Source organism: Dipodomys spectabilis, unplaced genomic scaffold (assembly GCF_019054845.1).
Source record: "Dipodomys spectabilis isolate Male_0828 unplaced genomic scaffold, ASM1905484v1 ptg000576l, whole genome shotgun sequence".
NCBI classification, from domain to species: Eukaryota; Metazoa; Chordata; class Mammalia; order Rodentia; family Heteromyidae; genus Dipodomys; species Dipodomys spectabilis.
Genome location: NW_024871253.1, coordinates 1,540,400 through 1,556,698, shown reverse-complemented (window position 1 = coordinate 1,556,698; position 16,299 = coordinate 1,540,400). Strand labels below are relative to the sequence as shown.

Sequence of the window (16,299 nt, the reverse complement as noted above, 5' to 3'; positions counted from 1 at the left end):
AGGAAGGAAGGAAGGAAGGAAGGAAGGAAGGAAGGAAGGAAGGAAGGAAGGGACTTCTTTAGTCACACTGTGTAAATGAGACATGGACACATGCCAAGCAGTCACTTTATTCACTTAATGGCACTCATCATTTCAAATTATCTATATTCATCTGTTTCCTGTCACATTCTCTGAGAACAGAGATCCTTGCCTTCCCTGGTATTTAAAATACTCTCTGGCACCAAGTGAGATCCAAAGAAGGATTTACTGAAATATATGAAAGGACTCAGGAAAAGAGGAGTCCAGGATTCTGCCAACTAAAGGAGCTGCCTCTGGAGAGACTAGGGGAGAGTTCTCTCATAAACTTGGGCAGATCCATCCCACATAGTTATGGCAAGAATATGGAACAAAGTGGGAAGGAAATTTTTTTAACTGCACATATTTCTAGATTTGAATATTTGTCAGGTACATAGATTACTTTTATAATTTAAAAATAAAGCATACAGAATTAGGTAATTCTACCCCCTCTAACTCCTTAGGCCCAGACCCACTACCTATTATGTCTTCTAGGTTTCTCCCTGTAGCACAGTAGAAGATATTAGCACAGCCTCATTCCACAGAATAAGCTATGAGGAGCATTTGAAAACATCCTAAAGCAATGCAAAATATCAGAATTACCTGGGGTGCGCCTCTGAGATTCCCAACCCCAGAGCCAGATGTTGTGGGCTGGACAAAGAGCTGCATAGAAAATTCTTCCCAGCCATCCCAGCCAGCAGAGGATGACTGGCTTAAGAAACTCCTCAGGGATTTCTGCTTTGACTCTTGGACCTGTTGTTCTTGGTTTGTGCCAGCAGTAGGGCTTGAACTCAGAGCTTCATGCTCTCACTTGGCTTTTTCACTCAAAAAGTAGCATTTACCACTTGAACCAAACCCTCCATTTCCAGCTTTTTTGCTGATGAATTAAAGCTTAGAGTCTCATGGACTTTTCTGTACTGGCTGGCTTTGAACTGTGATTCTCAGATCTTAGCCTCCTGAATAGCTAGGATTACAGGCATGAACCACTAGACTTGGGTCTGTTTTTGTGGGGTTTTTTTTTGTTTTTTTTTGGGGGGGGGTCCAGTCGTGGGGCCTGAATTCTGGGCCTGGGCACTGTCCCTCAGCTCTTCAGCTCAAGGCTAGCGCTCTACCACTTGAGCCACAGCATCACTCCCGGCTTTTTTGTTTATGTGGTGCTGAGGAATCGAACCCAGGGCCTCATGCATGCAAGGCAAGCGCTCTACCACTGAGCCACCTTCCCAGCCCTTGGGCCTGTTTTGAAACCAGGGAATTAATGCCCTCCTCAGAATCACTGCCCCTGTGTGTTTTGCAACCCTCACTCACTTTTGCTCAGGGTTGGTTACAAAACTACTTTTGTAACTGTTCCAGATTTAACTACAATACTTAGGGCTCTCCACCCCAGCCTTCCCCACTGGGGCATCTGTCAGTCAGCTGGTCAAGGGGGTAGTATCATAGCTACAAGCAGCAATTGGCCTAGCATAGCTGACAACTTCATAGTGGGAGCTTCTCAATCCCAGAAACAGCAGCCAAGATGAGATGCACTTTTCCATACAGCAGCAATTGGAGACACTTCAGTAAGAATGTAGGGCCAGAAAAATGTGATATCACAGAAGCAGAATTCTTCTTATAATAAGGAACTGGGTACTGGGCCATTTCCCTTTTTGACCTACCTACCAGGAAACCCAGGGATACTTATTTACTCTTAGAGCTAGTGCATTCATTTGTATATCTGTCTTGGGTATCAAATTTCTACTTTCCTACCCTAGGTGGCAAGAGCAGTAGGCCTAGACAGTGCCACTGGATATTTAGTATTTATTTGTACAGGAAGATATGTGTTTGATGATGTAGCCTATCTATGGGCTAAAGTGTATTGTGAATACGTTTACAGTAGCCTGGATAAGCCATGATGTGTGGTAGGCCAGGTGTATTAAATGCAGTTTTCACTTAAGATATTTTCAACTTACGATGAGTTTTCATGGATTTCAGAGGAGCTCACTGTAAGATGAAAAACTTCTGTATTTTCCTTAAATGACTAATGTACTGTCCACCAGGTTGAGATAGCCCAGGGCAGAGATGCAGGCTGGATTATTTGCAGGACCTAATGCAAGTGTATCAGTGACCTTGGATGAAGCTCCAGCTCTTCCTGACTTGCTGGTTCCCCCAGGGACTCTTATTCAAGCCACCCTTTTCTCCCTGGGTTGGAGTGAAGAAAAACCTCAACTTACTATACCCATCAAACCCTAGGCCCCCACACTATCTCCTTCCACACTCAGGTCCCAAATAACCAGGCCACACACTGAATTTCAAGTATCTGTCTCTTCCTTTCACTCTCTCAAAAGAAAAAAATAAATAAATTGCAGAAGGCGGCAGCATTTCCAGTCTTCCCCTGGCTCCCAGACACCCAACCCCTGACCCCAGCCCTCCCTCCTCCCTCCCACTTCCCCAGTCCCTAGACCCATCCCTCCCCTTTCCCAAAGAAAAAAGAAAAAAGAAAAAAGTAAAAAGAAAAAAAAAAATCCCAGGAAAAAAAAAAAAAGCCACAGTTAGACCTTCCACTCATGCAAACCGGCAAAGAAAAAAGGTGGGGGGTGGGGGGGGGGGCCGTGTGGAAGGCAGGGAACCCACAGAAGGACCCCTTAGTTCTCCCTCCAAAAACCACCTTTGAGAAGGAAAAAAAAATGGAGAAAATAAATGAGAACTCAAGGGACATGGGGAATTATGATGGGGGAGGGGCAGGGATGACCCCAGACCCTGCCTCAGGGGAGCGCAGAGGCCTGGGGCTCTGCATCCCTATAGAGGGTGTTCCTTGAGAGGACCCCCGACTTCTGGAATGTGTATGGGAGAAGATGGGGGAGGCAGCAGCCCCCAGTGGGTCTGTGTGTGCATTGGGAGAGGGCAGGGGGGTGGGGTTCTAAGGAGCAAGGGCTTGAAGCCAGGAGCCCTGCTCCCCCACCCAGACCCCAGGTTCCTGGGGTTCAGGAGCCCAGTTCTGGGGTGCAAGGATACATGCAGAGGAGTGTCCCCCCCCCTCCAATAGGCTGGATCCAGTTAGAAAGGAAATAAATAAGAAGGAATGGGAGGGAGACTGGGGATGTATAGGGCTTGGGCAATTCAGTCCAGACCAAGGGCCCAGGCGATGGAGGCAGGGCGAGTCCAGGCCAAGCCAGGGCAGGAATCAGAGTCTCTCTCGGGCTGGAACCCAGATGTAGGGGCCTGAGAGGTCCTCGATGACACGCTTCACCTTGTGGTAAATCTCCTCAAAGCTGTCACCCTCCACGATGGCTAGGAGTGAATGCAACCAAGAGTGAGGCCAATGGTTGTTTAACCAAGGGAAGGGGAGGAGCCCAGAGGAAGAAGTACCTTATTACATTTTATTTTATTTTGATCAGTACTACGGACTTGAACTCAGGGCTTTGCACTCTCACTTATCTTTTTTTTTTTTTTTTCTTTTTTCCTGTATTTTGTTAGTCATGGGGCTTAAACTCAGGGCCTGGGTGCTATCCAAGAGCTTTATTCACTCAAGACTAGCACCTTTGAGCACAGCACCACAACTGGTTTTCTGGTGGTTAACTGGAGATAAGAGTCTGAAGGACTTTTCTGCCCAGGCTGGTGTCAAACCAGGATCCTCAGATCTCAGACTCTTGAACAGCTAGGATTACAGACATGAGCTACTGGCACTTGGTTTCACATATATACATATATACATACATATGTATGTGTGTGCGTGTGTGTGTGTGTGTGTGTGTGTGTGTGTGTGTGTGTGTGTATAATTTCTTAATCAAGGCTGGTGCTTTATCACTTGAACCATACCTTCACTTACAGCTTTTTACTGGCTAACTGGAGATAAGCCTCTCACTGACTTTTCTGCCCAGGCTGGCTTCAAACCACAATCCTCAGATTTTAGCCTCCTGAATAGCTAGGATTGCAGGTGTGAGCCACCTGAACCCAGCTGGAGCACTTTTTTTTTTCTTTTTGTTGGTCATGGGGCTTGAACTCTGGGCCTGGGCGCTGTCCCTCAGCTCTTCAGCTCAAGGCAAGTGCTCTACCACTTGAGCCATTGCGTCACTTCTGGTTTTCGGGTAGTTTATTGGAGATAAGAGTCTCACAGTCTTTCCTGCCTGAGCTGGCTTTGAACTGTGATCCTCAGATCTCAGCCTCCTGAGTAGTTAGGATTATAGGCATGAGCCACTGGCACTAGGTTCCCATTTTTTTTTCTCCTCTAATTCTCCAAGCCATGAGCTGTAGGGCTGTACTTCTCCCCCCTCCCCCCACCTCTCTACAGAGGTACAAAGGTGCCTCTTCCTATGCTATTCCCACCGTGGGGCACTATGTGAAGTCTGAGCAAAGGCACCCTGTGGACATCACCCATATGGTACCAGCCTGCCTGCAATCTCACCTGAAAAGCATTCTGTGAACTCCTGCTCCAGTTTGGTGGCTCTGTCGAAGGCTTTACGGGCTTGTTCCTCTGTGATCCGCTTGTTAATCTCTCTGTAAAGAGGGAAAGAAACAGAGACTTGACGGTGGGCCTACCCTCTGCCTTTTACCTCCTCCATTCAGGGATGTTAAGTTGCAACCTGGATTTTCTTATTTGGAGCATGTAGCAAAAAAAAGTTCTGATACCCTCCTGATTCACAGATGAGCCTCACCCACATGACCCACCCCAACCCGGTTCGCAAGACTTTTCAGGCGCTTGTCCCACTAGTCTTCAGCCTCAGAGAAAAGATCCAGAAGACTTTAACTGTTTTTATTTTATTTTTTGCCAGTCCTGGGGCTTGAACTTAGGGCCTGGGCAGTGTCCCTGAGTTTCTTTTTGCTCAAGGCTAGCACTTTATCTATTGAGCCACAGCACCCCTGAGGGCTTTTTCTGTTCATGTGGTACTGAGGAATCGAACCCAGGGTTTCATGAATGCTAGACAAGCACTCTACCACTAAGCCACCTTCCCAGCCTGACCTTAACTCTTAACTACTCTTGAGGCTGTGGCTGCTGTATGTTCCAGAGGCTGCTGAGAGTTGTAACCCTGCTTAGCTGCAAGGCAGAAGAGGATAGGAAAGGCCTGGAACTTCCTGCAACCTGGGGCTTTAGCTTTCCATGCAACAGCACCTTTGTGAGCTGCTGGAGTCACTGCCCAGGGCTCTGAGGGCAAATGTAATGCAGCGGCCTTAAGAGGCCCAGAACCACAGAGGTGTGGGGAGCAGAGGGAAGGCCCCCAAGACCATACTCACAGCACATTCTCCAGGGATCGGGGGCGAATGAAGATGGCGATAGGGTGCAGGTGGGCCGCCTGCAGCCGCCGCACAGCATTGGCGGAGACATCAAGGATGCAGTGCTTCCCCTGGGGGCAGGCAGGGTAGGCGGAGGGGGACCAGCAGGTAGCAGAAAAGGACAGACAGAGGTGCCAGGAAGGGATGGCAGGCCATGGAAAGGTGGGGACGGGTGTCAAAAGACATGTGAGCGAGCGTTGAAAGAGGTATGGACAGAATGGAGACAGAGAGAAAAGAAAGGAAGGGGAAACGGCAAGCCAGATGGGAGGGCAGGAAAGGAACAGAGTGGAGGATGTGGTAAGAAACAGGCAGGGAGGGGGACCCAAAAAGATGGAGGCAAAGTAGAGGCCAGCAGAGCAACAGACCGAGGAGCGAGGAGTGGATGGCAGGCCAGGCCAGGTAGGGAAAGAAAGCCAAGGGAAAAGAGAAAAGAAGTAGGATACAGGGAGGAGGGAGGGGAGGACAGACAGAGGACAGACAGATGGAAGAAACAGGAGAGACAGATGGGAGGGAGAGGAGGCAGATGGAGAAAAGGAGCCAAGGAGGGAGGGCAGGCAGGGTACAGAGCAGCAGGGAAAAGGAGTTGGGAGTGGGAGAGGGGAGTTAGTACCCCCAAGGAAAGGGAGGGGGGGAAAAAGCCAGAGGGGAGTCAGGAAGTTGGGGGAGACCAAGGCACCAAAGACAAGACCACAGGAAATGTCGAGAAATGAGGGCAAGGAGAAGGGAAGCAGTGAGGAGAAAGAGACAGATGGTGGTGAGGAATGTGGGGTCAGGAAGTGAGGGGAAAAGGGCACAAAGAGCGGACGGTCAGAGTTGCCCAAGAGAGGGAGGTGAGGAGCCGAGCGTAGTGGAGACCCAGCAGGGAAAGAGACAGAGAGAAAGAGAGTTAGAGAGAGCTGGAAGGAGGCAAAGGGGTGGGGAGAGGGCAGGAGGAAGAGGATGGAGCACCCACTGGGTCCTACCTGCTCGGCTACCTCTCGCACAGACTGGACGCTGGTTCCATAGAGGTGGCTGTTATACTGGCCAGCCTCGATGAACTTGTGTGCCTGAATGTCCTTCTCCATTTTCTCCCGGGACGATACAAAATGGTAATCCCGGCCATCTATCTCATATTCCCGCTTAGGCCGTGTCGTATCTGCCAGGAAGTGACCCCACCCCACAAAGATCTAACCACCATCCCCCACTTGAATACTGACCAAGATCAACCCCTGCCCCCCCCCCCAAGAATGTCCAGTTGGTCTTGGAAGAAGGCTATTGCGGGGGGCGCAAAATTGAGGAGAGACAGAACTGTCTCCCAGGGGAGGCCCCCTAGTTTCTGGCTTGGACTTGCCTACTGGGGAATACAAGGGTAGATGAGACACACCCCTCCCATGACAAAACATGTCCCCTAGCACCCCAATACCCACAGGCAGTTCTGTCTATATCTATGTCACAAGTGGGGCTCCTCAGTCCCTCCCCACCCTCCATCCCCGCCCCCCACCTCCATCCAAACACTCACGAGGGACACAGGATCCAAACTTGTCGGGGAACTCAGAGAGAAGATCATCGTTGGCTCGGTCCTTAGTGGGGCCAAGGATGATGATGGGGCGAGCATAGTGCACTGAGGAGAGAGCCAGGCTTAGGCTGTGAACAAGACCAGGGGAACAGAAAGGCTGAGGCCAAAGCAGGGGCCAGGGCTCAGGGCTCACCTTCCATCTGTGTCACTGTCTCGTAGCTCAGAACAGAGTCTTCTCGACCTGGAAGGAAACAGGCATCTGCAAGAGCCTCCAAGCCAGAAGCCTTGCAGCCCTTGTCTCACCTGCCTTTTTTTTGTCAGCCATGGGGCTTGAACTCAGGCTCGGACACTGTCCCTGAGCAAGTTTTTGCTCAAGGCTAGCGCTCTACCACTCTGAGCCACAACTCCACTTCTGGTTTTTAGATGGCAAATTGTAGAGAAGAGTCTCCTAGTCTTTCCTGCTTGGGATGGCTTTAAACACGATCCTTAGATCTCAGCCTCCTGAGTAACTGGGATTACAGGTGTGAGCCACCAGCACCTGGCTGGCTGGCTGGTTTTCTTTCTTTCTTTCTTTCTTTCTTTCTTTCTTTCTTTCTTTCTTTCGCAAGTACTGGGGCTTGACCTCAGTCTGGGTGCTGTACCTAAGCTCCTTTTGCTCAAGACTAGTATTCTACTACTTGAGTCACAGCTCCACTTTCAGCTGTGTGTGCGTGTGCGTGTGTGCGTGTGTGTGTGTGTGTGTGTGTGTGTGTGTGTGTGTGTGTGTGTGTGTGTGTGTGTGTGTGTGTTTAACTGGAGATAGGAGTCTCCCAAACTTTTCCGCCCCAGATGGCTTCAAACTATGATTTGTTAGGATTACAGGTGTGAGCCAATGGCACCGGGCTCACCTGCCTTCTTGAGGAGATCAAGAGCATCTCAGTGCTCCTCTCACCCCAGAGTTTCCTGATTGATTCTACCTACCCTGTGATCCAGAGCTGGAGCCCCAGTCCTAGGAAGAGAAAAAGGCCACATGGTGGGTTAAGGGTTCAGCTTCACACAACCCCAACTCTTCCACCAAGCTTACCCCTCCTCCACCTACCTTGGCTTTTAACCTTGACCACTCCCGTCGCTCAACCCTGTGGGATACAGGTTGGGATGAGGAATAGCCCTTACTTTCTGGACCAATTGAGAACTCCATCTTCTAGCAGCATCTGGGCCCAGTTCTCCTCAATGGAGTTGTCTGACGCAAAGGTTCACAGGAGCCATAGTCTCCTGACACCTGACACCCCCCCACCCCACCCCCCACACACACACCATGAGTCCCCTACTGGCTGCCCATGGGAGAACCTGGGAAACTTCAGGGCCTGTAGCAGGAAGGCTCAGTTCCCAGGAGCCTCACCGTCGTTTGCTGGGAATAAAGCCAATATCATCGGTCTCACTATCAGAGTGGACCCGCCGTGCCTGCCACCACTCTTCATCACTAGCGTCAATTACGTGAAGCACATCCCCAAAGTGGAAGCTCAGAGCCTGGCTCAGGAAGCCGCAGTCCTTGGTCTTGTCATAATCAAACAGGGCCCTAGAGGGTAAAAAGCTACAGGTCAGGGTCTAGCTGAGGACTCCAGGAAGAATGCATCAGCCACCCTGAAACCAGTAGGGAGATACAAATAAAGAGGTCCTAGAAAACACAGGCTGCTGCCAAGTGCCAGAGGTTCACACCTATAATTCAAGCTACTCAGGAGGCTGAGATCTGGGGATCTCAGTTCAAAGGCAGCCCAGGCAGGAAAGTGGGTGAGACTCTTATCTCCGATTAACCATTAGAAAACCAGAAGTGGCAATGTGGATCAAAGTGGTAGAGTGCTAGCCTTGAGCAAAAAAGCTCAGGGACAGCACTCAGGCCCTGAGTTCAAGCCCCATCACACACACACACACACACACACACACACACACACACACACACACACACACACACACACAAAGTACAGGCTGCTAATGACATGCACACAGCAACCCAAACTATACAGACCAAAAACTGCTATAATTCAAAATGCCACAATAATGCAAACAATGTATGCAATTTCCACTGTGAGAGCAAGAACTCCAGAAAGAACTGGGCACTGTTGGTTTATACCTGTAATCCTAGCTACTCAGGAGGCTGAGATCTGAGGAACCCAGTTCAAAGCCAGCCCAGGCAGGAAAGTCCTTGATACTCTTATCTCCAATTAACTATTAAAAACTAGAAGTAAAGCTGTGGCTCAAGTAGTAGAGCACTAGCCTTGAGCCAAAAAGCTTAGAGACAGCACCCAGGCCCTGAGTTCAAGTCCCAGGACCAGCACAAAAATAAATAAGGCTGGGCTCTGGTGGCTCAAGCCTGTAATCCTAGCTACTCAAGAGGCTGAGATCTGAGGATCGCAGGTCAAAGCCAGCCCAAACAGGAATGGTCATGAGACTCTTATCTCCAGCTAACCACTAGAAAACTGGAAGTGGTGCTGTGGCTCAAGCGGTAGAATGCTCGCCTTGAGCTGAAGAGCACAGGGATAGCACCCAAGCCCAGAGTTCAAGTCCCACAGCCGACAAGAAAAAAAAAAAATCCTATAGGTCCACCCTATGCCATACACTGATTGACCTTTTAAGTACCCAACTGTGAGGCAGTCAGGGGATCCTTAGGGAACTGCCAGGGTGACCAGGGGCTAGAAAACAATTGGGACGCTTAAGACAGAAACTATTTTCCAATCCAGATGGTACATTCTAGAAGGGCAGCCTGTGTAGTCAAACCCATGAGCACCAGCTAAGTGTAAGGCATGAGTAGAGGAGCAAAAGCCAAGCTGGCTTGAGGAACAGGGGTCAGCACAAGGGAAGAGGAATCTTCCTGAGCCTGAGAAGCCCAGCCCTTGACGTTTCTGACCTGATGTAGAAACCCCGTTTGGGGTTGCTCCTCAGCGAGGCAGTCCCTGAGCCCAGGCTGCTGTTCATGAGCTGTTCCCGGAGATCGTGGATCTTGGCCTCAAATCGGCTGTACTCTGAGGAAGGACAAGAAGATTCTTTTTTTTTTTTTTTGTCAGTCGTGGGGCTTGAACTCTGGGCCTAGGTGCTGTCCCTCAGCTCTTCAGCTCAAGGCTAGCACTTTACCACTTGAGCCACAGTACCACTTCTGGTTTTTCCTGTTTATGTGGTGTTGAGGCATCAAACCAAGGGCCTCATGCATGCAAGGCAAGCACTCTACCACTGAGCCAACGTCCCAGCCCAAGAAAGTTCTTAACTCTGCCTGATTCTGCTGCCACTATCACCTCCATCTCTGAGTAGCTCAACAGAATTCTGGGAACTATCTTAGCCCCAACCAAAAAATTCTCTTGCCAGGAGACAGTGGCTCATGCCTGGAATCCCAGCTACTCAGGAGGCTGAGATCTGAGGGTTGCAGTTCAAAGCCAGGCTGGGCAGGAAAGGCCAGGAGAGTCATCTCCAGTTAACTAACAAAAAAGCCAGAAGCTATGGCTCAAGTTGTTAGAGTGCTTTTAAAAAAAAATTAAGCTTAAAAGGGGCTGGGAATGTGGCTTTGTGGTAAAGTGCTTGCCTAGTATGTATGAAACCCTGGATTCTATTCCTTAGAACCACATAGAAAAAGCTGGATGTGGAGCTGTAGTTCAAGTGGTAGAGTACTACCCTTAAGCAAAAGATCAGGGACAGTGCTCAGGCCCTGAGTTCAAGCATCAGGACTGGCACAAAATGGAAAGGAAAGAAGGAAAGGGAAAGGGACAAGGGACAAGGGACAAGGAAAGGAAAAGGAAAAGGAAAGGACATCTCAAGTCTGGTACCTTCTGGTTTATACTGAGCAATTATCGTGACTGTCTGACCCGCATTCTTCAGGGCAATGGCAGCCTGCTCATGACTGGCATTGCGGAGATCAACACCGTTGACCTACAGAGGGCAGAAAAGGCTGTCACCAGGGCCAGGGAGGCAGCAGTTCTCAGGTCTAAATGGAGCAGGGTCCAGCAAGACCAGGCTTCAGCCCACCCAGCCCCTTCCCAAGAGCACTGGGCTCTGCCCTAGGGACGGGAATGGTACAGGCGGGGGGGCAGGCCTTTCCTCACCGACAGGATCTGGTCCCCCTTCCGCAGCTCCCCACTTAGGTCCGCAGGGCCCCCGGCCAGGATGAAGGAGATGAAGATGCCTTCACCATCCTCGCCCCCCACAATGTTGAAGCCCAGGCCCGTGGAGCCCCGGTGGATCACAATTCGCCTCGGTTCTCGGGGAATATCTTCCTCCCCAAGCAGGTCCTTGGCCACTGGGGAGTAGCGGCGAGGGGAGGTGGGGGTCATGGCTGTGGGGTAGTCAGTGCCCAGGTAGCTGCTGTGACTGATCTCGTTGTCCAGGTGCTGGGAGTAAGCTGAGAGAAGACAGGGAAGGATGAGATGGAAATGTAAGGAGCAAACAGCCCCCACAAGCCCCCCACTTCTCCAGAGGAGCCAAAGGAAACCAAGAAAGCCAGACTCAGGCAACAGGGAAGTTAGTTTATGTATTTTATTTAAATTTTTTTGGCAGTACTGGGGTTTAAATTCAGGGTTTTGAGCTTACTAGACAAGAGTTCTATCACTCAAGCCTCCAGACCTTTTTACTTAGTTATTTTTGAGACAACACCTCACTTTTTGCCTGGGCTAACCCAAACTGTGATCCTTTTTTTTTTTTTTTTCATGTTGTGGGGCTTGAACTCTGGGCCTGGGCACTGTCCCTCAGCTCTTCAGCTCAAGGCTAGCACTCTACTACTTGAGCCACAACGCCACTTCCAGCTTTTTCTGCTTATGTGGTACTGAGGAATCAAACTCAGGGCTTCATGCATGCTAGACAAGCACTCTACCACGGAGACACATTCCCAACCTGATCTTCCTATTTTCATTTCCCTCTTGGGATTGACAAGTATGCATCACAACACGCAGGTTTTTTTTCAGACGGGGTTTAACTTTTATTGCCCAGCCTGGCCTTGAACCATGATCATCCTCATTTTAGCCTAGCTGATAGCTACTATTACAGGTTCAAGACATTGTGCCCTGCTTGAAAGAGAAGTTGTATTGCTAGAGACACTTGATGGGGTAACTAAGGGAATTTAGAAGTGATAACAGAGCTTTGTTCTACTACAAGGATAAAGGACTTTAAGGTTGTATGTCTTCAGTTTACCAGGGATGTTAAAATCAAAGGTGGATATAATACTACAGTTTAGGGGGGTTTCCTTTGGTTCATATGTCTCAAATCTCTTAATCCATAAAATTCCTTTTTCTTTTTCCCCTTTCATTTGTTGAAAAACTAGGTCAGTTGTCTAGATTTTCCCACATTCTAACAGGAGCATTCCTGCTTACATCCCCATAATCTTGTAACATGTAAACCAGGGGCTTGTCCTACAGGCTAAATCAGATTCAAATTCAATGTGTGAAGAGCTGGGGATGTAGCATTCGCCTAGCATGCAGAGGGCATTTGTTCAATCTCTAATACTGCCAAAACAACACAAAAAACTTAATTATCAAAATCAATGTGTGAGTGAGTGCATTTCCCAAGAGGCACTGTGTGCATCCTACTGTATCGTCACAAGATGCAATGGCATCTGATTGTCTTTCTGTTAGTGAAGATCCACTGGTAAGTTCAGGAGTTGCTAGCCTGCACCACCCATTTGATGTGCCCCATCAACCGTTACCCTAACCTTTCATAGCCATTCATTATCACTGCCAGATTATGATACCAGAGATTGCAATAGGGTGAGTCTATTCTCTTGGGAGGGAGAAAGGATGAACATTAGTGGAACTTCCATAAAGAACATCAGACAGGCATTACAGGCTCATGCCTATAATCCTAACCAGACAACTGAGATCTGAAGGATCATAGTTCAAAGCCAGCCCAAGCAGAAAAGCTCACTAGACTCCATCTCCAAATTAACCAGCAAGCTGGGCACTGGTTTTTCACACCTGTAGTACTAGCTATTCAGGAGGCTAAGATCTGAGGATCACGGTTCATTCTAAGCCAGCCCCAGCAGAAACATGTTTTATCTCCAATTAAACACCAAAGCCAGAACTGGAGGTATGGCTCAAGTGGTAGAGCATCAGCTGAGCAAGTATAAGGCCCTGAGTTCAAATTCAGTACCATTAAAAAAAAAAATCAAAGCTAGGGCCGGTAACTCACACCTGTAATCCTAGCTACTCAGGAGGCAGAGATCTGAGGACTGCAGTTCAAAGCCAGCCTGGGCAGGAAAGTCCATGAGACTCTTATCTCCAATAAACCACCAGAAAACCGGAAGTGGTGCTGTGGCTCAAGTGGTAGAGCACTCCCCTTGAGCTGAAGAGCTGAGAGACAGGGCCCTGGCCCAGAATTCAAGACCACTGACCGATAAAAAAAAAAAAATCAAGCTGGTACCAGTGGCTAATGCCTGTAATCCTAGCTATTTAAGAGTCTGAGATCTGAGGATCTGGGCTCAAAGGCAGTCCAGGATGAAAAGTCTATGAGACTTTTATCTCCAATTAACCATTCACAAATCAGAAATGGAGCTGTGGCTCAAATTGCTAGAGTGCTAGCCTTGAATAAAAGAGCTCAAGGACAGTACCCAAGCCTGAGTTCAAGCCCCACAGCCAAATAATAATGATGATGATGACAATGATGATGATGGCTGGACACTTGTTGCTCACACCTGTAATTTCTACCTACAAGAGGCTGAGATGTGAGGATCATGGCTCAAAGCCAGCCTGGACAGAAAAGTCCATGAGATTCATCCCCAATTAATTAATTAAAGCTGGAAGTGAAGCTGTGGCTCAAGTGGTAGAGTACAAGTTTGGAGCAAAAAAGCTCAGGAACAGTGCCCAAGCATTCAGGAGTTCAAGCATTCAGGACCAACACACACATACACACACACACACTCACACACAAGGGAACTATCACCTTTTGGTTAACTCTAAGGTGCAATTTGCACAGAAAAAGGAGGACAGATTGATTCTCTTTATATTTTCAGAATGAAAGACTTTCCCCCAAGAAAGCCTATCGTCATCCAAAGGTGTGTAATTCTTTTTTTCCTGAAGTGCTGGAGACTGAACCTAAGGCTATGCTCATGATACATAAGCTGTACCCTGAGCCTGATGCTCATTTGATTTATGGTGGTTCTTTTCCAGTCAGAGTCTCACTATTGCTTATACTTGATTCTGAGCTCAAACAATTCTCTGGACTTAGCTTCCTAAGTATCTGGTGCACACAACCATACCTGGCTTCCTCACCATTTTTAGCAGAACTGGGGTTTGAACTCAGAGCCTCACACTTGTTTGGCTTGCTTGCGTTGTCATTCTGTCACTTGTTCCAACTACTCTTTGCTGGTTATTTTTGGAGATGGAGTCTAGCAGTCTTTTCTGTCGAGGCCAGCACTGAACCACTATCCTCAGGATCTCAGCCTGTGGATTAGCTAGGAAAACAAGCATGAGTCACTGACACCTGGCTACCCTAGGAATCGATATCATCCTTGCTTTCTAGTTTGAAAGACATTAAAACACATCCTATACATTTTTTGTGCCTTTTTCTAATGCAGGATTTCACTATATAACTGGGTTCAACCTCCTAGTTCTGGGATTACAGGTATTACCATTTGCTCACATCTTATATATTTCTTGTCCAAGGGCTGGGAATGTGACTTTAGTGGTAGAATGATTGCCTAGCATGAGTGAAGCCCTGGGTTTGATTCCTCAGCATCATAAAAACAGAAAAGGCCAGAAGTGGTACGGTGGCTCAAGTGGTAGAGTGCTGGCATTGAACAAAAGAAACTCAAGGGCAGTGCCCAGACCCTGAGTTCAAGCCCCAGGACTGGCAAAAAAAAAATATTATCCAAAATTTGGAATCAACCCTTTTTCCAAAGATCCCAAGTTCCTTTTAATAGGTTACAGTATTTAGAAATAGCCCTGTGATCTCCACTCATCTGATCGTATCACTACTAAATAACCCCATGCTGCTGATCACATATATGGTATGTACACACCGGAGGGAAACTAGGAGGAAGACACAGAACTAGAGGGAATCAGGGAAAAACATACAACAGTGGGACCCATCAGCTGCATTGGACATTGATTAAAACGAACCAAGCAACTTAATGGCAGCGATGGGAGGGAGGGAATGAGTGGAAAAGAGGGAACAGCTGATGCTATGCAAAAGGAAAGGAATGTACACATGACCCGATGTGGAAGAAATAACTGTATTGTCAAAGCCCATAGAACTCATAAACGTTATAGACACGATAGACAATTTTCCCATGAAGGTTAGAATGTGTTTGTGACTTTAAGCATCACTATCCCACAATACTGTGAAATTTGTGAAATTATGTAATCACTTAATCACAATAAAAGAATTTGCAAAATTAAAATAAATAGTCCTGTGATTTATTTTATTTTTTGTCGGTTGTGAGGCTGGAACTCTGGGTTTGGGCACTGTCCCTGTGCTCTTCAGCTCAAGGAAAGCGCTCTACCACCTGAGCGACAGTGTCACTTCCAGTTTTCTAGTGATTTATTGGGGTCTCATGGATTTTGCTGCCCAGGCTGGCTTTGAACCATGATCCTCAGATCTCAGCCTCCAAAGTGGCTAGGATTACAGGCGTGAGTCACTGGCACTGGGCCAGTCCTGTGATTTTATTATGGCTTTAACATTAACTTTGTATTTTGTCACATTTGATTCTTTTCCAAAATGCCTACCGGGGCTGGGAAGGTAGTTCAGTGGTAGAGCGCTTGCCTTGCATGCCTGAGGCCCTGGGTTCGATTCCCAGCACCACATAAGCAAAAAGAAAAAAGCCGGAAGTGGTGCTTGAGGCCCTGGGTTCGATTCCCAGCACCACATAAGCAAAAAGAAAAAAGCCGGAAGTGGCGCTGTGGCTCAAGTGGTAGAGCGCTAGCCTTGAGCTGAAGAGCTGAGGGACAGCGCCCAGGCCCAGAGTTCAGGCCCCATGACCGGACCCAAAAAAAAAAAAAAAAAAGAAAAGAAAATTCAGATAAAGATCCAGACTAATTTGGAAAGTGTTGAAATCTTTTGCATATTAAGATTTTCCACCCAGAAACACTGTTTTATAATGTCCTTCAGTAAAATTTCATCATTTTTTTCTCACTTATATTTCTATTGGATGACAATACTCCTCCTCTTTACTTCCCACTTACTCATTATCAAAAAGCTATGTGACAAAACTGCCCCAGCAAAGTTACTGTGGTTGAGAATGGCTGCTCTATAGATGAGGAACAAATAGATGCTATACTAAAAAAAGAGAGCACAGGGCTGGGAAGGTGGCTCAATGGTAGAGCACTCGCCTTGCATGCCTGAGGCCCTGGGTTCGATTCCTCAGCACCACATAAGCAAAAAGAAAAAAGCCGGAAGTGGCGCTGTGGCTCAAGTGGTAGAGTGCTAGCCTTGAGCTGAAGAGCTGAGGGACAGCGCCCAGGCCTAGAGTTCAGGCCCCACGACCGGACCCCCCCCCCAAAAAAAAAAAAAGAAAAGAAAGCAAGAAAAAAGAAAGCGCAAATAAAATTATCTTGTATTTG

At 48.0% G+C, this 16,299-nt stretch overlaps 1 protein-coding gene across 6 annotated transcripts in view; it reads right to left on the bottom strand.

Annotated features, from left to right (window-relative positions):
- Positions 1–2,337: 2,337 nt before the first annotated feature.
- The window catches only part of Dlg4 (discs large MAGUK scaffold protein 4), a 31,263-nt gene continuing 17,301 nt past the window's right edge, over positions 2,338–16,299 (bottom strand). For 4 of the 6 annotated variants that reach the window (XM_042670836.1, XM_042670833.1, XM_042670834.1 and 1 more), the window contains exons 9-20: positions 10,858–11,153; positions 10,582–10,684; positions 9,675–9,789; positions 8,172–8,348; positions 7,872–7,908; positions 7,754–7,781; positions 6,987–7,034; positions 6,797–6,898; positions 6,261–6,433; positions 5,260–5,369; positions 4,433–4,524; positions 2,338–3,318 (exon numbers count right to left, since the gene is read on the bottom strand). In XM_042670836.1, coding sequence (XP_042526770.1) covers positions 3,212–3,318; positions 4,433–4,524; positions 5,260–5,369; positions 6,261–6,433; positions 6,797–6,898; positions 6,987–7,034; positions 7,754–7,781; positions 7,872–7,908; positions 8,172–8,348; positions 9,675–9,789; positions 10,582–10,684; positions 10,858–11,153 — 1,388 coding nt within the window. In that variant the 3' untranslated portion in view covers positions 2,338–3,211. Of the gene's footprint in view, positions 3,319–4,432; positions 4,525–5,259; positions 5,370–6,260; positions 6,434–6,796; positions 6,899–6,986; positions 7,035–7,753; positions 7,782–7,871; positions 7,909–8,171; positions 8,349–9,674; positions 9,790–9,915; positions 9,921–10,581; positions 10,685–10,857; positions 11,154–16,299 lie in introns of those variants that run through there. The other 2 variants (XM_042670838.1, XM_042670837.1) reach the window with 2 other exon arrangements.